This window comes from Solanum pennellii, chromosome 4 (genome assembly GCF_001406875.1).
Source record: "Solanum pennellii chromosome 4, SPENNV200".
NCBI classification, from domain to species: Eukaryota; Viridiplantae; Streptophyta; class Magnoliopsida; order Solanales; family Solanaceae; genus Solanum; species Solanum pennellii.
Window position 1 is genome coordinate 75,383,176 of NC_028640.1, and position 20,047 is coordinate 75,403,222.

The following is a 20,047-nucleotide window of genomic DNA, read 5'->3' on the forward strand; positions in this document are numbered from 1 at the left end:
TTTATTGATAATTACAAGTTAGATTTGTTTTTCGTAAGTATAAACTATTATAATTTGTCAAAATACTAAATATGATGATATTATCAAAATTTTCTTATGAGTTAAATTTTAAAGTTGTTCGATAAATATTTGTAATTTATATTTGATTGATTATGATTATTAATTGATCGCGTATTGGATAGATGATAAATATATATAACTTAGATCTTATGTATCGTATTTATATTAACAACAATAAAAATATGGTTGGAAGAGAAAGAGAGAATTCATGATTTTATTTTAATTATTAATTAATAACTTGTTTGGGTGGTTGTTAATGGTAATATATCCTTTCATAGTGGTATGTACGGACAATAGAGTTGTTATAAAAAAAAAACACGTTGAGAAGTAAAATAATATTATTAAATGAGAAAATAGTCAAATATCTCCTCCCGACCAAACCTATAGGCTACATGCCAATTTTCAACTTTACCTTCCTTAATTTTTTATTTTCAATATTTTATCACCCTTAAATGTCGATCATTAATGATTTTAAGCAGTTTGCCTTGATAATTGTTAGAAATTCAAAAAAATTATAATTTTTATCATTTTAAAAAATTATAAAAATTTCATCTCCAATATATCCGATATCTTATTACTTTATAATTTGAATTTTTTTAATGAAATTTATGTAATTTTGTATGCCTAAAATTTCACATCATATGGCCCGAGAGTTTTGTAGACATGTGCGAACCCATTTTTTCTAGAGATTTCTTGCCCGCCAAGAATGATCAATAATCAAAATCATATGCAAACTTGTGCAATTTCCCAAACAAAAATGGAGTTTCTCGAAACGATGCCGTCCTCTAAGACAATTTTAACGGCGGCCACTTCTCTCACCGCTTCAGTGATTCTTTTCCGATCAATAGCTAGCGACCTTGTACCGGAACAACTCCAGCTCTTCTTTTCTTCACGATTTCAAAAATTATCGAACCGCCTTTCATCGCAGCTGACTGTGGTGATTGAAGAATCTGAAGGTCTCACTTCGAACCAAATGTTCGGCGCCGTCAATGTTTATTTGGGTACAAAGGTTAATGATTGGACTCGGAGGATCAAAGTTAACAAGCCTGATGAAGACGAAGAACTCGCCGTCACTGTTGATAGGTAAGTGAAGTTGATTGCTGAGAAATTGTGTTTGAAATATGAATTAAATTTTGTGCCTCTGAATTTTGGTATAATGTGATTTTTCATCGTTGTGATAATACAATAATCTAGCTCTTCAATTTCAAATTCTCTATGAAGTTTGGTATAATGGCAAAATTTGTAGAATATACATTTATTTGCAGGTAAAAATTTCACAATTTGAAAAAATAATGAGTATGTCCAATTTCTAAAAGCTATCTAAAATTTGTTGAAGCTTTTTATGTGAATAGGTTCCAAGAAGTAACTGACAATTATGAAAATGTCAAATTCACCTGGATTATGAAGTCTAGGGGAATTAAACAGAGTGAAAAGAGCACTAACCCGAAGACAGAGCTTCGATATTTTGAGCTAAGTTTTCACAAGAAGCAAAAGGAGATGGCCTTAAAATCTTATTTACCGTATATTTTGAAGAGAGCCAAAGAGATTAAGGAGGAGAAAAGGGTAGTAAGGCTACACACGGTGGATTATAATGGGACTGATTATTGGAGTTCTGTCGTGTTAAACCATCCTGCAACATTTGATACAATGGCTATGGAACCAGAAATGAAGAAGGAGCTGATTGAGGATCTTGACATCTTTGTAAGTAGGAAAGATTACTATAGGAGAGTTGGAAAAGCTTGGAAACGGGGTTACTTGTTATATGGACCGCCTGGTACAGGAAAATCGAGCTTAGTTGCAGCTATGGCTAATTACCTCAAGTTCGATGTTTATGACTTGGACTTAAGAGAGGTGCAATGCAATTCGGATTTGAGAAGGTTGTTGATCGGTTCATCAAACCGCTCTATACTTGTGATAGAAGATATTGATTGCAATGTGGGGTTGCAGAATAGGGAAAATGGCAATGACACAACTGAAGATGACAAGGTATAGTAATGCATTTCGTTGACACGTTTTCCAGTGTACAACATAAAAGAACTTCACACTTCTCCTAAGAAAAGACAGATCCGTTCCTGTTATTCAACAAAGAAGAAGAAAAAACTATCTTTTATGTGTTCGACGATTTGAAGGATGTAACTACATTGATGACTAGTGAAACATATATAATGGATCTTCAAGCACTTGCATGAATATCAACTGCTAGGATTATACTTTTGACTTGTATTTTGCTAAATATTCTACAAATGCAGATTACACTTTCTGGGCTGTTGAACTTTATTGATGGCTTGTGGTCGAGTTGTGGAGATGAGCGAATCATAGTGTTCACAACGAATCACAAGGACAGACTTGATCCAGCATTGTTGAGACCTGGACGTATGGATGTGCACATTGAGATGTCACACTGCACTTTCAGTGGTTTCAGAGTACTAGCATCTAATTACCTAAAGACAGAGGAGCATAGACTGTTTAAGAAAATTGAAGATCTGTTCCAGAGAGTTAAGGTAACACCAGCTGAAGTAGCAGGAGAGCTGATGAAGAGCAACAACTCCGACGTTGCACTAGAAAACCTCGTCAAATTCCTTCAAAAGAAGGAACATGAGGGTGTGACGAGAAGCTAAGCAACATTGCTGACTAAAACAGATAAGTCGTTACCACTCCTGTATAGAGTAATTGATATTCTTTCATATGTTAATGAACAACAATACTATTAGCTTTTTCTGATGCTTTTAGAACATAATTACCTCTATTCCATTAGTTCTTTTCATCATTGGCTGATTTATTATTCATAAGCTTCCTATGATGTTTCAAAAAGTTCCCAAAGCATCAAGATCTTTTATTCTCTTACAAGAACACAGTGGTATTCATAATAGGACTATATAGAGTAGCGGGAAGGTCGTTACCAAAACATATACAGACGTAGTCGCTCATGGGGACATCTATCTAGATAAGGATAGTCTATGCCAATTCATAGATAGATCACAAAGTATGAGCTATGTGACATAAAATTTTCAAAAATAGACAGAGCGTAAGTTTTCATTATAAGAAAAAGAAAATGGAATATACATACAATCTGTAGCTGGTTTTAGTTGCCTTGTAGTGTTTGGTGTTACCATTGTCTTCTCTAAACACTCTGCTTCCCAAGATCAGAATCAGTTGAGATACTATAAGATGGTGTAGATGAGCAACCACTGCTAGCAATGGTTGGTAGCGTACTACTAGAAACGTAAGGAACAATCCATATTCACCATTGATATCTCCTTGAGGGTTCTCCATGGCCCTTTATCTGACCTTAAACAACCACCATCATTTTCACATGTACACCTACCACCTAGAAAATCTGGCAACTCCCTGAAAATCACAAAGTTTTCACGACATGTTAAGTCGTTAAGAACTTGTATAACATCTAGGATTGAATAAACAAAGTTAGAGGCCATTACCATTCATCAATGATTTCAAGCAGTTTGCCTTGATAATTGTTGCCAAGTACCTAGAAATTTCAAAAATCAATAGCTCTTGATGAGCAACATAAAAATTGTTCGATCGGACTCACGTTCATCAATCCTCATATGGGATATAAATGAACCCCTTTCTTCATAACATAATATAAAAGAAACATGAGAAAAACTTGACCATAGGAAGAAAACATGATGCCATACATGAATCTTAGACATCGTTTCAGGGTCAAGAAAAGGCTTGAGTATATGGCAGAGCAGCCTAAATCCTGGTCCAGTGTTTATAACAAACATTTCACCAAGTGTCTGCAAAATTATTTTGCCAATGTTAGATGTTAGATATCAGTAAAAGTCATGTGTTATAGCTCAGGTAATAGGAGGTATATCAAATTACTTCAGGATAATAGTCATTATCAATCTTCTGCAGCTGCAAAATGACTTCTCGTACAGGTTTCGTGAAGTTCCTCAAACTCTATAATACAGAAAAACGAGCATTATGAAAACTGAACAATAAGAGGTTAACAATCCACCAGAAAAGACTACTATACCACTCCTTCAACATCCAGGATGGTAACACCTCTATTAATATGTCTTTTTGCAGCTACAGAGCAAGCAGGAAACCGAAAGGCTATAGACTTCTCGAATTCTTGGACATGATATTTAACATAACGATCCAGAGTAGTTACTTCCAAAAGTTTTTCAACGTTCATTAGTCCCAATCTTTCAATATAAACTGGTCTTCCTTCCTTATCTGTGCCATGATAACCCTGAGGGTAGTTTTGTAGAACCTCATCCCTTTCATGGAAATTGAAATCCTGAGCAAAATATTGTGTATGATCAAGAAACTGTGAAATTTAAACCAAAATGTGGCCGGATTATTCAGAAGAAAACTTCCATATGTGGTTAGGAAGATAGAGGATGTCTAATAAGCCTTAGTCGACCTTCAGAAATATGGTATTTCACAGAAAAAATGGGAGTACTAGTGTTCGAAAAAAGTAAGTCTACCTTGATAATACTGTCAGTTCCAAATTCTCTCCTCCATTGAAGCATATTTGTCCACATGAGCTTAGCCTTCTCTCTATCAGACTTTCTAGCTTTAAGAAATCTGAAATTGTACAGCTCAAAGTTTAAGATCATCGTCTTCTGTGATCACATGAGTTGAGATAAAGTCTAGAAAATGAACGCCTGGTGCTTAGGAAACAACTATGGAGTTAGAAGAGCAATTTTTCGTAACTGCCTTGTATCACATGACAGTTGATGAAAGGTAAAGGTTATATATTGGAGACAAAATGATGAATGACCTGTTTAAAATCGTACATTGACACAAAAGAAGCGACCAGTTAAGAAATCTAACTTTCTGCATCTTACATTTCAAGCAGATGTAAATTAGAAGTACCTAATAAGATGATTTTGGTTAAAAATTAGACAGAGGTCACCTTAATAATTTGAGATTATCATCATGCATAGGAGGAAGCAGATTCTCCAGGATCAGGATTTGTCGAAAATCATTTACAAACTCCAACTCCTCCTTTGTGGTAAAAGAGAATCCGATATCATCTTGTGACCTGATCATCTTAGAATGTAATTGATCTTCACAGTTTCCATGCTCAAATAAAGATCCTTCACCACCTGTAGAAATTTGCAAATTCATACGAGTATTAAGAGCTCGTTTGGTTTGAAGGATAAGAATAAATAATCCTGGGATAAAATTTAGATGTCTTTGTAAAGCAAAACATAACTTCATGACCATCCCAAGGCAAATTCTGACTACCCATAAGTAAAATCTTGCTGAGTTTGGCTAGTAAAACTGCGTACAAACACACCCTCCTCAGACTCCACTTGTAAAATTGCACTGGTTATATTGTTAATTTCAAAGCCTCAATCATAAATCATTGATCAATGCTAAATTTTTCACATGAAATCATTGTTTTTTAAGTTCAATTCGCATGTAATAGTGAATATATTGATTTGATTTGAAGAATATAGTAGAGAGAAAAATATTATAAATGATACAAAATTACCTGACGTTTTCGTATGAGTGATTGAAAACTGAAGTTTATATTAATGTCTGCTTGACAGATAAAATGAGAGATCTTTTTTTTTTACCTGCAACAAAAACATTGAGTGTTCGATTACTTTACTTCAAACCATATTTGGAGTTTGGATATGAAAGGAATTGGAGGTTTCACGAAGCAGTTAAGCTTTCTGATAACGGTTGGTTTTGTTCTTTCACTGGCGGGAATATGCCATTGTCCTTTTTCTATCTAATTTATTTATAAAATTATACTGAATATGTTATTATTACACTCCATTTGTGTGAGTGTCCAAAGTAACTCCGACTTGAGATCTAAGACCACTCATGTTCCGCCACAAACCTTTATAATTTGTTGTTTTTTTTGGCTCCCTCCTGACCTTTTATTTCTGAGGGGAACATTTTTCTTCATATCAAACATCACTATGTTTTTCTAGAACTGATTGCGTCCAATTCCTCTGTTAGACTTTATCTTGATGAAAACACAAGTTGTAGTTGTAGTAGTATATACCCAAAAGGAGATGACATTTTATTTTGTCTTATTATTACAATGATTCTTTGGTATACTTAGCATATTCTATTCAGTATTCGGAAATATCATGGTGAATACAACATAAGACCCATAATGTTGGTAGTTTAACATCCTAAGAATAGAAAAATTTCTTCAGGTAGAAAACAATACACTACCCTTCTAATGAACCTTCGATATGTACAAATTAATGAAAGGGCAGTAATAGTATATTCGGAAATAGTTTTTCAATGTTGAGATCTTCAACTTACTACTTAATAAGCAAACGAAACAATATACGGCACACCCGATGTAAGATTAACATTGAAACTGAAAAAACACTTGTCCGAAAACCATAAGTTTATCGGTCCGTCTTACATTAGAATTACAGTTCCGTATATACAGATATTCACAACTTATTTTTTTACATTACATATTAAGGGGAGAACTGCAATCGATCTCTGAAGATGTTGACCACATTGGCTCCGATGAATGGCTTCTATATACACATAAGTAGTCTCTTTGCTCAAACAACTAACCACACCTACGAAATCAGTTTTCACGCATAGTCATTCGAGTTGAAACATGTCTCAAATGATAATACTACCATTAGTTTGATTAAAGTTCGTAGCATTGAGGAAAAATAATTGGACGATATGTATACCTTCTATATCCAGTTTCTCTTGGATCGCAATTGAGTAAGCTTGTCCCTCCACAGAGCTGTAATTACCAATATCAAAAGTGAGAACTAAAATAGAAATAGTTAGCCAGGGTTGTAAACTGACAAAATTATGAAGAAAAAGATCCCATCCGTTTCAATTTGATTCTCTAGTTTTTACTTGACACATTAATGAATAGCAGAAACGCCATTCCACACAAAATCTGAACATGTTAACAAGCGCACCTGCATCTCTGTATCGCTCTTCAACCGCCGCAATCAGCATATTCCGCACAAGAATAAACTCCTTTGTTTCAATGCATGGCTTGCCATTAGGCCTGACCCACAATACAAGTTGGATTTTTATTAGTCAAAACACAATTAAGGCATTGTCAGACATCGTTTGCGACACATGAAATGTTTCAGCTATAATTTGTAACTACTAACAATTTTTGTTCCCCAAAAAAGAAAATAATGCTATTGTTATTTTTTCTATCAAAATATATGGAGTACCGTGTAAAAAAATCGAGCAATTTATTGAACTATTTCTCCTGACACAAAAAAAAAGATGTGACAGTTCAACAAGGAGTTCCTAATGGAGGTTCACCTGTCAAGCTCGGTGAACAAGAGACCGTCTGAACCAGTAGTGTGCACTATTGACTTCGGAGATTCAACAATTCTCATACCATCACTATAAGCCAAGTACTTGTTGACTTGTATTGGCACCTGGAATAATAAAACATTACAAGGTTCATTATGTTAGCACTCATTTGGTGCAAGAGCACCATAAAGTTGAATTAAAGTGAGGAAATAGGAATATAGGAATGGGGACTATTGACGGAAAGTGGATGCCATTGTACACAATTTGTATATTGTGCTCCATCCACAGATAGAGGGATCATGGGCTCAATCATGGAACGGATCATAGTACTTGTAACTTGTATAACTTGGTTTAGGGTGGATATAAAGTAAGATATACATTGCATATGTAGTTAACTCCAAAATAATAAGGTATCAGTTAGCTCATGTACAAAACAGAAGCTGAGGAGACTAGTTTTCTACCTTGCTTCTCACAGCAATGTTGATTGCATCAGACGGACGAAGATCAAAGCTAATACTCTCGGCATCATTGTCGGACTGTAATGACAACCATATTACAACAATATTAGAGGTGGTTATGTTGCATACCCCTATCCTAAAAATGTACTGAAACGTGAGGACGTGGTCAGTCAGCACAGTAACAGCATTTTACACACCTTTGTTAGATATAACTGAGCATAATAAGCCTCGTGCACCCTCTTTGTAACTCGAACAAGTTTAACCTTCAAACAGGGGAACTGTCAGATCAAGCATAAAAGATAACACAAATACTGGTAAGAGCACAAATAACAAGCTTACCGTGTAACCCATCTTCTCAACCATGTCATTCACAACTTGATACATTGTTGGTCGGGCCTGAAACAAAGCCAACATTTGTCTTTTTCAGTAACGGAAATAGAAAAATGCTGCAAGAAATTTGGCTGGATGGCTTTACGAGCACCTAGATAGGAAAACTTACAATTTGGACATTACGCACAGCTGCCATGAGCAATGCACTTGGCATCTCCACTGTCATATAAAACAGACACACACACAAAGAAATGAGATGGCCTTTACTTCATTTATTATGCACCTAAGAGACAGTTTAGTCATGTAAACAAATGAACGAAATATCTACGTACAAACAATAATAGGGAGAAGAAGCCCTGTCCCGTCTTCCATTCTTAATACAATCGCTGGATGTGGAGCATAATCCGGTAGATGACCTCCTTGTGGATTATTATGCACACATTTCAAATGCCTTCCATCTCTCATTTTGATCATGAAACCATCTGGCCCACTTCGCACTTCAACTACACAAGAAGAATTGGAAATTTAACCCCACATACTACCTTCTTATTTTTACTTATTTAGGGAAAGTTGGTTGATATCAATCTTTTAAAAATGAGATTGCCTTTTGACTTATGCGAAAGCAAAAGACTGCCAACAGTGAGGTCCACAACCTGACTCCAAAACTGACGTGAAATACGCAGAAAAGTTGGAATATTTATAGAATGTCATCACAAGGTGGAAGAATCATCTCAATACTAAATTAGAACGTTATACTTCAGTCATTATAATTCGCACAATGAATCCAAGCACGACAATATTGAAACTATTATTTGGCACAATGAATCCATGCATTATCAATTGTTTTTTTTTCTCAATAAAGAATCATAGTATGCCAATAAGTAATATAGCACTTGAGAACAAAGTTAGCATACCAGCTTCGACCACGCTAGAGTTCACATAATCTGCGTTACTTTCATTGGAATTCTCTGCCGTGCTACCATTTCCATCTGATGATGAACTAAAAGTGCATTGTATCACCTTGCTTACTCGTGATCGTGATTGACGAGCCACATTAACCCGGAAGCTAGAGATCCCATTAATCCCCCAGAACCTACTCTTCAAAATCTTCGCCTTCACTACAGAAGAATTGACAGGAACAGCAAACTGACTTGTTTGCTTTCCACGAACAACAGGACAAATAACAGGCCCTTGCAGAGAGCTCATTCTGCCTACTCAGGGATCTACATAGACAACAATTACATCGTAAACAAAAATCTACTTCCTCTATTCCAACTACAGCTCAATCACAAATTACTTATAAATACCACTTGTATGAATTTTCTACATCCAGTCAAAAAATTACACTCCATATATACGTAGATGTTAAATCCCTTGGTTTACCTCTTTGTATTTTGAGTAAAATCCTAACTCCGCCACTATCTATGTTCCTTCAATTCTATAATAATTTGAATTTTAAAACAGTTAGGGGTTCTCACCTATCCATTCCATGATTGATTAACTATAACAAATATAATTCCATAAACTATATAAGTAAATCCAATTAAAAAAACAGAGGATTTCAAAGTACTAAAGCAACATATTTGCTCCAATTTACCAATCAAAAGTCAACAACACCATGGTAATCACTACTTGAGTCTAAACCGCCATAATATTACAAAATAGATTCAATTTTTACACTTGTTCTGCTTAAAACTTCAACTTAACCATCAGTGATCAACGATTAAAACAAAATAATAATTCAACTTTTTTCAATGATACAATCAAATCGTTTAATCCTCTGATCGATCCAATTGAACAACAATAATAGCGTTAGGTAGTACCTGGATCACCGATCGTAAGCCTTCAACTTTACTGATAAATTATTATTATCAGAAAAGAAATAAGAGAAAAGCAAAATAGATATTTTTTTTTAGTTGGAGAAAGAGAAATTTAGAGGCGACAAAGAGGTATGGATAAAGGAGAAGAGAAATAGTGTGAGCAAAGAGATAAAACACTTTATTTTTTTTGAGTGTATTGAATGAATGAATGAAGAAAAAAGAGAAATGGAGAAGAATAGTTAAGTAGGGAGTTGTAGATATTTTAATTCCATTGGACAAGGAAAAACACTTTCCCATTTTTCTTTATGGACAATTTTGTCCTCTTACCTCATGCCCAAGGAAAACCATATATATTGCTTCTAGAAATATAATATAAATTCCTAATTTCTTTTTTTAAAAAAAATTATATGTTTCAAAGTGTAGGTATTCATGTCAATATTCTAATTATGTGTTTATTTTTATATTTTATTTTGAGAGAGAGGGGGTTAGATATTTATGTGTTAAATATATTTTTGTTATCGATGGTTGGTGACCTCCTAAAGTTGCAGTAAGTTTTATTAAGCCATCGAAGAAGAAAAATGGCTTTGAATAAAAAAAATCAACTTCCATTGAAGGAGTTTAAGATTTAGAAAATGGCGGAAGGTGTATTGAATTGAAAAATGGAGAAATAGAAAAGGAAAACAAAATAAAAATAGCTAAATGAATCTTTCACGCTCTATTATTGAGTGTATTACATTCATTTTGACATGCTAATAAAAAATATCAAAATAAAATAACAAAATCTTACATAAGGCGTTTCAAATGAACATGTTCAGATTAGGTGTCTAAGTAAAATTTTGTGCCTAACTTTAACCTATTTAATTTTAGATTTGTTGCAAAATATCTTAGCATGGAAAGGGTAATTATGGTAATTCATAAGAATAGAGGTTTGTTTGCATTGCATAGAGGGGACGTCATTATCAAGCTAACTGATAGACACTTCACCTCAATGCCGGCCGACGAAATTAAAACTGCTATGTGACTGCCACGTGTACTTCACTGGATAAGGGTCCTTCTGTTGTCAATTTAGCACAATTCAGGCCCTTTTTTGTGAATTATTTTGAGGGACCCTATCGTAAGATACTAGAATCTGGATCGCTATGCATATAGCACATTAAGGGGAAAAAAATTATTTACTTAGGGCCCGTTTGGGTGGACTTAATAAAAGCAGCTTTAAAAAAGTACTTTTGAAAGTGTGAAACTTATTTTTAAAATAAGCAGTTATGTGTTTCGATAAAAGTGCTGAAGTTGCTATGCCAAACGTGAAAAGGGAAAATGGAAGAAAGAGATGTTAGGGTTATGTTGTAATTTGGAGATTGTATAAAAATATTAAAGGCAAAAAGATAAAAATGTGGTCAACTTAAAACAGCTTATAAGCTAAAAAAAGAAAAGCACCTCTACCCCAGCTTTTAACTTTTGGCTTAAAATAAGTTTTTTTTAACTTAAAATAAGTTATTTTGAGTATTGCCAAACAGCTAAATAAGTCAAAAATCAGCTTTTAAGTCAATTTGACCAGCTTTTAAGCTGAATTAAAAGTTTGATTTATTTATATTATTTTTATTTGGAAAAAATTGTGTATGTCCTTATTTGTAAATTAAAAATATTGTAGGTTTTTGACAAATAGTATGAATGAATCTTTTCTCAAAAATAGCAATTAACGTATTTGAGTATTTTTTTCCTTTTATTTATTTATATTTCCTTAAATATCATTGTTCGAACCCCTTGCCTAACAATTCCTTTAATATGAAAAAAAAAAGTTTCTTTTTTCATCAAAGAAAAAGGTTTTGAACATGGGGGAAAATATCTTTCTTGTACTTTATTTATCTTATCTTATTATTTGAAAGTCAACTATTATTTCATCCATTTCTTTTAAACACACGATTCTGAAAAAATGACACACTTAAAAGATTAAAAAAATTAACTTTTTATTCAATTTTATCTTAAGAAAAGATAATAATAACAAGAAGTTTAGAATGATAGAATTCATTATTTTTAGTAGAATAATTTAAGATATAACTTTGTTTAATTATATTTTGTAATTGTACAAATATAATATTTGGGGAAGTCGTAACTTTCACTAAATTTATGCAAGATATAACATTTTATTTTGGTACAACTTTTTTTTTTTTTTTTTTTTGATAGAAACTATGATTTTCATAAGTTATATTCTTGGTAGGTGTAAATTGTAATAAATGGAAGAAGCTTGAAGCAAAATAGCTGGCAAAGGACATAATAATAATAATAAAATTATATTCATTTAATGATTTTGGCAATGAGCCAATAATAGACTAGTTCAACTATGGCGGCTTTAATTACTAGCCAAGCAATGTGTTGGATTATTTTTTTTATTTATCCTTTATAAATTTATTATAACTTTGATATATGCCTTTGAATTTTACTTGGATTTTTTATTTAATTCAATATCAACGAAGTTGTATACATTCCAAAAATGCTTTACTCATACTTTAAAATTAAAATAAACCAAGAAAGAGTATGTTGTAAGCAAGGGTAACAACTAACAAGGGAATCAATTGAATATTATATCGATCTAGCAAGAAATGAATATATATTAATTAAAGTATAAATGTATTCGTTTAGTGTACAATTAGTGTTTTCATTAGAATTTTGAGGATTTGAATAGGTATAACAATAATAGGAATATAATAGCATGGAGTTATCCTAGCATGACACGTCTTTATTAAAAAATTATTTGTTTATATAAGTTAAATTTTAATTTTATATTTATAAGTATATATGTCAGTCTTAACACCTCTTGAAACAAGATAAAAGTTAAGCGCAATGGTGAAGGTATGGCAAAACTTTCTCAAAGCCGTGTATTTGATCCTGGCTAGCGACATACTTATGTTTTTGAGATATCCTTTAATGAAATCATGGCCCCGCCTCTAACTAGTAAGTATCCGATAACTAGGAAAATTGTCTCTAGAACCGCAATTAAGTGATGAATCAATACTTATAAGAGATAATTACAATCCTAAACACATGATCTACTAGTTTATAATATATGTATAGGTTATAACATATACTATATATATACAATATACATATACTATATTTCGGCCCGCCATTTCAATTGCGGAATTACTGCATAAACCCAGCCCATGTGGCGTACTTCAAGCCCATTATTGGGCCGGTTTCATGTAGCTGTTTTTAGGTACACCCTTTAAGTTTTAGTCAGTTCATAAAAATTACATTTAAAGTTTAGTCAATATTCAACTCGCCTCTCTTCCTTAATTATTTTTGAGTTTAAGACTCCTAATGTTTGGAACAATCGCCAAATCTAAACGGCATAATACATAAACATGATCATTAATTTGATATCATATGACCTTTAATTTTGAGTGTGTACAAGTAGACACTTAAACTTGTATAGAATTGAACAAGTAGACACACGTGTCTTACATAGCATAATACACGTGCGATGATGTCATGTAGGACGAATGTGTCCAATTATTCAGTTTTATACAAGTTTAAGTGTCTATTATGCACACTCAAAGTTAAAGGATATATTTAACAGTTGATGTAAAGTTAAGAATCATGTTTATATATTATGTCAAATCTAACTCTGAACTCTCTGAAGTTTAAACTCTCAAAACGAAAATCTCATGATACCTTCGGGTCTAAAGTTAGGGGTCGAAATCTCCTCGAAGGTCCCAAAAGTTTGAACAATATACCTAAAGTTTGAAGTTACACTTTAACGGTTCAAACTTCAAATCTGAACATTAAAATTATTTGATTATAAAGCGGTTAAGTTTAATTATTATTTTTTTACCATAAGATAATTACAGAGATTAATTATAGCATGTGTTTCTATCATGAAAGTTTAAAATCACACGATTTAAAAGACTATACACACATCTTTAATTTACGACTATAATATTAAAAAATTCTTTTTATTTTTTAAATTTTATTTAAAACGAAAGAAAGAAATATATACAGAGAAAAGTTTGCAAGTACTATGCTAAAATGGGAGCATTAGTTACTTTGAATTCAAATAACTTGCACAAAGTCATAATAATTAACAATATGAAAAAGGTAATGTTAAAAACTAACAAACCATTAATGGATCAAACTTGGTCCATTCTACAATAACATAACAGTTATGTTTGTTTTTTCTTTTCTTTTTTTCAGAATGACCAAGTTTGCTCCATTAATAAAGCAAAAATGATAAAAATTACATAAAGAAAATGAGTTGGCCAAATTAAACTCCTAATTTAAGTGCCTCCAGTAAAATTAGGGGGCGGCCAAACACCTCCTCCACCTTCAGTAACATAAGTTAAACATGTTAAGGGCACTAAACACAAACCTCTGCTTCTAAGATCTCTTTTCATTTCTTCATTATTCATCTCTCCGCCACCCTGCACCCGTCATAATGATATCAATACAATATATATATCAGTAAATAAGAAAGATTATCGATCCTTAATATCTTTCGGAACGATAAAACTATGGTATAACAAAGATGGGACCTAACATAGTCAACCATTGATACATAATACTATTTGACTGAGCACAAAATTTGTAAGAAAAAAAAATATTTTTAGAACTCGAGTTTTGAGGTCTAAAATAAAGGTAGATAAATATTTTAGTTCGCTTACTCAATTTATAATTATTTTCTTTACTAAAATCAATTTCTTTGACGAAGAAAATTGGATTTAACAAGGAAGGTGATTTTATTGAGACAAGTAAAAGTATTAGTTGACTGACATATGAGAAATCATTTTTTGTTCTCATTGAGGGTAAAGTTGAAAAGGTAAAATTAAATTATTATATAGAAAAATATCATTCTTTTTAAACGGACCAGAAAAGAATGAGTTTCATATAAATTGAGACAGTGTGTAGAAGAATGAAGTTATATATATCTTACTCCATGCAATGATCTGCTGGCTTTGCTTCGTGATGATTTCATGTATGGCACACTTAGTGTCTACAAAAAGTAAGTGAAACATGATCAATAACAAAAAAAAGAAAATCTCAAACCCTAGCTAGTAAAAGAAAATTATATATCTTGAAGCAAAGTGAAATTATAAGAATAATATGACAACAAAATACGAAGCAAGTTCAAGCTATATATATTATGGAAGGTGATAATAACGGTATAGGTAAGTACCTCAACTTGGTTTTGAAGAAATTTGATATAACCAATAGCTTCCATTAGTACAGATGCTGTGTCCGTCTGCAATATTTTCACATGCAAAACATTTTAGTTTACTTGTCACGCGTATATAATTATTGAGATCTATCTATTTTAATCAGAGATTTCGAATTTAAACTTATGAAATGTTAAAAATCATGTTGAGTATCGTCTTCAGAAATGAATTCTACAACGCATGAGTCTGAATTTAGTCGGACTCTAAGTACGTGGTACATATATAATTGAAGTTTTCACCCAATTCAGCATGAAATATTTTGATTATGAATGTGCGGATATTAAATATCGGATGAATTCTTTTTTTTTTTTAGAAATATAGTGATTTGTGAACAATGTTTTTCTTGGGGTTATAAATACCCTAAGCATGCACTTTGTTCACTGTACAATTCCATGAAATTCGTGCTGTATATGTTTGAATATTTTTACGCCAAAACGACCATCTAATTCAACCTAGCTTTTTATTCTGAGAATTTCATTATAATTTCTATATATTAAAAAAAAGTGAGGAAAGTTTCTTATTACTATACTAATATTAGTGTATAAGTTACTCTAAATCATTTTACTAATATCTTTTGTGTTTGGTTGAAAATATACAGATGACGATGAGATTCAGACTTAAGATCTTTATCTTATATGATCATAGGTCTTATGTAAAAATTACTTTTAATTTATTTGCTTACTACTATTGTTCTTTTCAACAATGTCATTGTTGTCGGTTCAAGTTTCGTTCTAAAATAATTAATTTACCCATCACTCACTTAATTTTAATTATATTATCTAGGTCCAAACATTAAGATAGTGAAAGGTCACTAAAAATCAATTTCACTACCAATTTAAGATTCTGAGTAATCTCTTTAAGGCAATTATAATCAAATGACCCAAATTTAATTTCGTTATTAATAACATGATGTTATAAACGGACTAAAAAGAAAAATATAAGACGGTATATATACCTTGCCAAAAGGTGCTACCAATTGTTGAAGAGCTGCTATTCTATCTCCTAATTTCTCCTTTCTCACCTGCATTATATTCCAATTTAAATATCAATTAAAAGCTTAGTTTACTTCCCTTAATAATCCTATATGTTAGTTTATCGTTTATACGCATCGACTGTATAAATAATTTTTTCACCTTACCTTCAATAACATAAAATAACTCTCTATATCAAATGTGATATGATAACATATATATATATACATATTAACTTGTTATAACAGATAACCTGTACATATGTATATCGTATCATAAATATTATTTTTGCACGATCGATATACATAACTTAATAAATTACCTTAAAGGGTGGACATGATGCGCGTGAATCAACTCTTGATTTTTTGGGTGCATTTTGAGGACCTTTATTAGTCTCCAAAGTATTGCTGGTCCTTTTAGCTTCAGGCATTCCATTACTAAAGGCTGATATCTTCAAAATTCAAATAATAATATTAATAATATTAATAATAATAATAATAAAGTTAATTTTACACATTTAATCATATCAATCAAAAAGAAGGACTCATTTCTGAAGAAAGTGAAAAAATAAAAAGAGATAAAGAGCCATATATAAACGTATAAAGCTGAAGTAAACTTTAATATGAAAAAAGAATGCCTTTCTCTTTTCTTGCATATAATTATGAAATTTTTTTTAAAAAAAAAAAAAAAAACTTTCCCAATTCTCTTGTAATTAAGAGAATCACAAACAATATTTAAAGGAAAATGGACATTATTTCGTTGGATTAATATCTTGCAATTAATTCCCTAAATAGAAATATGCAAGTATGTATAATTATTAACCATATTATTAAACTTAGGTTAAAATTGCTTATCCCTACTTGCTAGTAACATAGTATGAACAAATGCACAAATTAAATGCATGCAAAATTAAGTATTTAGATAAAAAAACATTAATAGATGAGAAGAAGAAGAGACATTTTGACAATATTTGGTTTGAAGCTTGAAAAAAATAAAGTTTTAATTCAAAAGCCTGATATAAATTTCACTTAAAAAACGTTGAAGTTTTAGTTTGTAATTAAGTAAAGTATCACTTAATTTCACTGGTATTTGGAGGTCAGTATTCACATATAACGATGTGAATACTGAACTCTAGAAAATACACAAAAAAATATATATATATAGAAATACTTACACTTGTGGAGCTATTTACTGGACTTTCACTTGATGAATGCTGAAAATGATTTGTTGTTAAGCCATATGTTTGGCTAAAACTCCCTCCATATCTTGTAGAATTGATGAGATCCAATGGCTGTAAATTCATATCCAAAGAGCTACAAGAATTTGCTTGATGATTTATATTCAAATTGGACACATTTATTGTGGGATATATTTGACTAAATCTTCCTCTATTAATAGTACTAATACTACTAGAATTTGAAGAATACACAAGATTATTATTATTATTATCTCCATGATAAAGTTGAAGGCCAGTATTAGAAAGTGTACCAAGCAAAAGCTTAGCATTCATATCACTCAATTCTCCTCCTTCTTCTGGACTTTTCAACATTTGAGTAAATCTTTGATATGAATTATCCAATGAATTTTCTTGCTTAATGTTATTATTAGCCCATTGATGAAATCCCAAATCTTGATGAGTAGTACTACTCATAGAATTAACTAGGTTTAATGGATGATCACTTGATGATGAATTTGTAGTATTGATGATGTCTCCACTAGAATATGAAGAATTAATAAGACCACTTCCATGACTGTTCCTAAATAATAATAAAAAAAAAGATTAGATAATTAAATCTAATTAACAGTATTGCTTTTGAGGAAAAGTAATTAATAATTAATCAAAGTTTCAAGATTGTAAATATTGGTCTAAGGAAAATGAATCCAAGGGAATTACTTTACTTGAATTTCTATTTGCTACACATCAAATCAAGAAAAGAATGTCAAAAGAAAAAAAAATATTAGGAGAAAGAGAAGAGAGATTCTAATATTCCAAAAACTTATCATGATAATATAATGGAAGTAGCCAAAATATAATCATTCATATGAAAACACTATATGACTAAATAATAAAGTGGATCACTTACAAGATAGTAGTATTAGTAGTAGTACATGGGGTCCAAGTGTTTGTTGTTGAAACTCCTCCATAGCAAGAATTATTAGAAGATGAAGAAGAATTTGGAGAAATACCAATAAGAGGAAATTGATCTTGGAATTGGAGTTGATGATATTGATATTGTTGATGGAGATTTGCAGGCTCCATAATTGAACAAAAATAATAATAATAATAATAATATGAGATTTTTTTTTTTTAAGGCACTTGAAAATCCCAAGATGAAGAATAATTAAAAAGCAAAAGTACTATATACTACTCATGCTTCTTCTCCTCCTCCTCCTTCTTATCTTCTTCTCTTTTCAAAAAAAAAAAAAACTTAAGCTATAGCTAGCTCCACTCTACTACTATATACTATACTATATAAACTCAAAAGAAATTAAACCTACATAAATTTGACATCTTCACTTTTTTAGCAAACTTTTTCATCATATAAGTCTTGTTCTTACTCATTCAATGTCTCAAAGGGGTTTAAAAGCAACCTTGAAAAGAAAGAAAACAAGCAAGCAAACAAGAAGAGATAGAACCCCTAGCTATAGCTCTCATAATATAATAAGTATATATATACTCTCCGTTTCATTTTATATGACAGTATTTATCTAGATACAGATTTTTAAAAAAAAGTATTTTTAATTCTTGTCGTTTTAAACATGTCTTAATAGAAACATAAGAAGATGACATTACGTTCTTTTCGTAATAGACTAAAAAGGAAATGGTGATGTATTAAAATAAAACAAAAATGAGTATATAAGGTATAGTATAATGTATTCTATTTCTTTTTCCTTTTTCTGCCAAACTTTATTTTTTTGCACATTCACAATATAAAAAAACGAATTTCATGTCTCCCACTCTTGTCTCCAAGGGCATCATACTATATAATATAATAATTTAATTGTATTTTTGGTGGAGGGGTAGGGTGGGTATTTAGGGGGGTGACTGCAATTACAGGGAGATGATTATAATTCCCTAAGGTTATGATTAAAAATGTCTGGCGCTGCTGCCTTCAATCCCAAGGCTTTGAATGAAAAAAAGTGTATTTTGTGAAGAGAAATGATAACAAAAGGGCCATATATTTCATTTGATTGTTATTTCTCTTTCTTTGATACCCACATGTTTTCTTGACAAGTCTTTGTAATTGTACTATATATACTCCCCTTCTTGTTGTTATATATTAAAATTAAAACATAAAGGCCAATTTGGATATGCTTATCTTTCCATTATTCATGTGGTCCATGATACTAGCTATATACATTTGTTAGTTTTCTTTGTAATTAAAAGTTGTATTGTGATAAAAAGCTAAGGAAGAACATGCAATATAGGCTATTGAGTAACCCTTTTAAGTTCAAGTTTAATGGTCCAATGTCTTGATATACATATAATTGTTGATCATCTATTGGAAATAGGTACAATGTAGGCATGTAATGTATGGAGCTATCCAGTTGTGACCCGGCCAAAGACGGAGGGTGGATAGATAAGGGCGAGTTAAGAGAAGGACTAACAGAGTAGCTTCTAGGTTGGCTAGGTTTTGAAGAAGACTTGCACATAATATTTTAGGCGAGTCTTATATATGAATAAAAGAGGAAAATCATACAAGTTTTACGAGGTATTGCACAAGTCCACGTGCCATATGTGGTTTTGGGGTTAATATGGCATAGCCGGAGGGACAAATCCATGACATTTGTTAGGCTAAAGCTAACATTATGTGTCATGCACGTATAAGTTCACATGATATGCAAGCTTTTGAAGTTGATAATAATGACATAACTGGAAGAACATTTGTAACATCTTTTTTTTCGACTCCAACCACCAAGGATATATACGAGCTCCCTAAGTGGTGGGG

The 20,047-nt window shown here is 31.7% G+C and overlaps 4 protein-coding genes across 8 annotated transcripts; 1 reads left to right on the forward strand and 3 right to left on the reverse strand.

The window, feature by feature from the left end:
- Nucleotides 1-576: 576 nt before the first annotated feature.
- LOC107017690 (AAA-ATPase At3g50940-like) lies at nucleotides 577-2,814 on the forward strand. Its single transcript, XM_015217910.2, has 3 exons — nucleotides 577-1,143; nucleotides 1,413-2,046; nucleotides 2,310-2,814. The coding sequence occupies exons 1-3, from the start codon at nucleotides 767-769 to the stop codon at nucleotides 2,676-2,678; spliced, it is 1,380 nt and encodes a 459-aa protein (XP_015073396.1). The 5' UTR covers nucleotides 577-766; the 3' UTR covers nucleotides 2,679-2,814.
- A 150-nt stretch (nucleotides 2,815-2,964) lies between these two features.
- LOC107017063 (phosphatidylinositol/phosphatidylcholine transfer protein SFH4) lies at nucleotides 2,965-6,152 on the reverse strand. Of its 2 annotated transcripts, XM_027916663.1 has the most exons (8): nucleotides 5,534-6,152; nucleotides 4,949-5,141; nucleotides 4,518-4,617; nucleotides 4,061-4,327; nucleotides 3,907-3,984; nucleotides 3,717-3,818; nucleotides 3,498-3,547; nucleotides 2,965-3,408 (listed from the first exon to the last, which is right to left on the reverse strand). In XM_027916663.1, exons 2-8 carry the CDS (start codon nucleotides 5,083-5,085, stop codon nucleotides 3,276-3,278), a joined length of 867 nt encoding a protein of 288 aa, XP_027772464.1. In that variant the 5' UTR covers nucleotides 5,086-5,141; nucleotides 5,534-6,152; the 3' UTR covers nucleotides 2,965-3,275. The 2 variants fall into 2 exon arrangements, with proteins under 2 accessions (XP_027772464.1, XP_015072828.2); XM_015217342.2 differs by lacking the exon at nucleotides 5,534-6,152 and having other exon boundaries at nucleotides 4,949-5,527.
- A 154-nt stretch (nucleotides 6,153-6,306) lies between these two features.
- On the reverse strand, nucleotides 6,307-10,135 carry LOC107017692 (bifunctional nuclease 2). 3 transcript variants are annotated; one of them, XM_015217915.2, is made up of 11 exons: nucleotides 9,923-10,124; nucleotides 9,014-9,322; nucleotides 8,432-8,602; nucleotides 8,269-8,318; nucleotides 8,109-8,165; nucleotides 7,967-8,032; nucleotides 7,773-7,847; nucleotides 7,318-7,436; nucleotides 6,957-7,048; nucleotides 6,717-6,772; nucleotides 6,307-6,596 (listed from the first exon to the last, which is right to left on the reverse strand). In XM_015217915.2, the coding sequence occupies exons 2-10, from the start codon at nucleotides 9,303-9,305 to the stop codon at nucleotides 6,720-6,722; spliced, it is 975 nt and encodes a 324-aa protein (XP_015073401.1). In that variant the 5' UTR covers nucleotides 9,306-9,322; nucleotides 9,923-10,124; the 3' UTR covers nucleotides 6,307-6,596; nucleotides 6,717-6,719. The 3 variants fall into 3 exon arrangements, with proteins under 3 accessions (XP_015073401.1, XP_027772466.1, XP_027772465.1); XM_027916665.1 differs by lacking the exon at nucleotides 8,432-8,602 and having other exon boundaries at nucleotides 9,923-10,135; XM_027916664.1 differs by lacking the exon at nucleotides 6,307-6,596 and having other exon boundaries at nucleotides 6,714-6,772; nucleotides 9,923-10,081.
- Nucleotides 10,136-13,933: 3,798 nt separating this feature from the next.
- On the reverse strand, nucleotides 13,934-18,757 carry LOC107015847 (transcription factor bHLH110). Of its 2 annotated transcripts, none has more exons than XM_027916061.1 (7): nucleotides 18,182-18,757; nucleotides 17,272-17,854; nucleotides 16,420-16,548; nucleotides 16,082-16,147; nucleotides 15,087-15,152; nucleotides 14,844-14,903; nucleotides 13,934-14,340 (listed from the first exon to the last, which is right to left on the reverse strand). In XM_027916061.1, the coding sequence occupies exons 1-7, from the start codon at nucleotides 18,355-18,357 to the stop codon at nucleotides 14,191-14,193; spliced, it is 1,230 nt and encodes a 409-aa protein (XP_027771862.1). In that variant the 5' UTR covers nucleotides 18,358-18,757; the 3' UTR covers nucleotides 13,934-14,190. The 2 variants fall into 2 exon arrangements, with proteins under 2 accessions (XP_027771862.1, XP_015071751.1); XM_015216265.2 differs by having other exon boundaries at nucleotides 13,936-14,334; nucleotides 18,182-18,756.
- Between the last annotated feature and the right edge of the window lie 1,290 nt (nucleotides 18,758-20,047).

Bases quoted from the DNA above. Each gene is read 5' to 3' on its own strand.
- LOC107017690 (XM_015217910.2), top strand. From the start codon at position 767: ATGATCAATAATCAAAATCATATGCAAACTTGTGCAATTTCCCAAACA. The intron at 1,144-1,412 runs GTAAGTGAAGTT...TTATGTGAATAG, and splicing joins CTCGCCGTCACTGTTGATAG to GTTCCAAGAAGTAACTGACA. The intron at 2,047-2,309 runs GTATAGTAATGC...CTACAAATGCAG, and splicing joins ACACAACTGAAGATGACAAG to ATTACACTTTCTGGGCTGTT.
- LOC107017063 (XM_015217342.2), bottom strand. From the start codon at position 5,262: ATGGTCATGAAGTTATGTTTTGCTTTACAAAGACATCTAAATTTTATC. The intron at 4,618-4,948 runs GTGACCTCTGTC...GTACAATTTCAG, and splicing joins GATAATCTCAAATTATTAAG to ATTTCTTAAAGCTAGAAAGT. The intron at 4,328-4,517 runs GTAGACTTACTT...TATTTTGCTCAG, and splicing joins GAACTGACAGTATTATCAAG to GATTTCAATTTCCATGAAAG.
- LOC107017692 (XM_015217915.2), bottom strand. From the start codon at position 9,305: ATGAGCTCTCTGCAAGGGCCTGTTATTTGTCCTGTTGTTCGTGGAAAG. The intron at 8,603-9,013 runs GTATGCTAACTT...CTTCTTGTGTAG, and splicing joins CTCTAGCGTGGTCGAAGCTG to TTGAAGTGCGAAGTGGGCCA. The intron at 6,773-6,956 runs GTGCGCTTGTTA...TGGTAATTACAG, and splicing joins AGAGCGATACAGAGATGCAG to CTCTGTGGAGGGACAAGCTT.
- LOC107015847 (XM_027916061.1), bottom strand. From the start codon at position 18,357: ATGGAGCCTGCAAATCTCCATCAACAATATCAATATCATCAACTCCAA. The intron at 17,855-18,181 runs GTAAGTGATCCA...ATTATTATTTAG, and splicing joins ACTACTAATACTACTATCTT to GAACAGTCATGGAAGTGGTC. The intron at 16,549-17,271 runs GTAAGTATTTCT...TGAATTTTGAAG, and splicing joins CAGTAAATAGCTCCACAAGT to ATATCAGCCTTTAGTAATGG.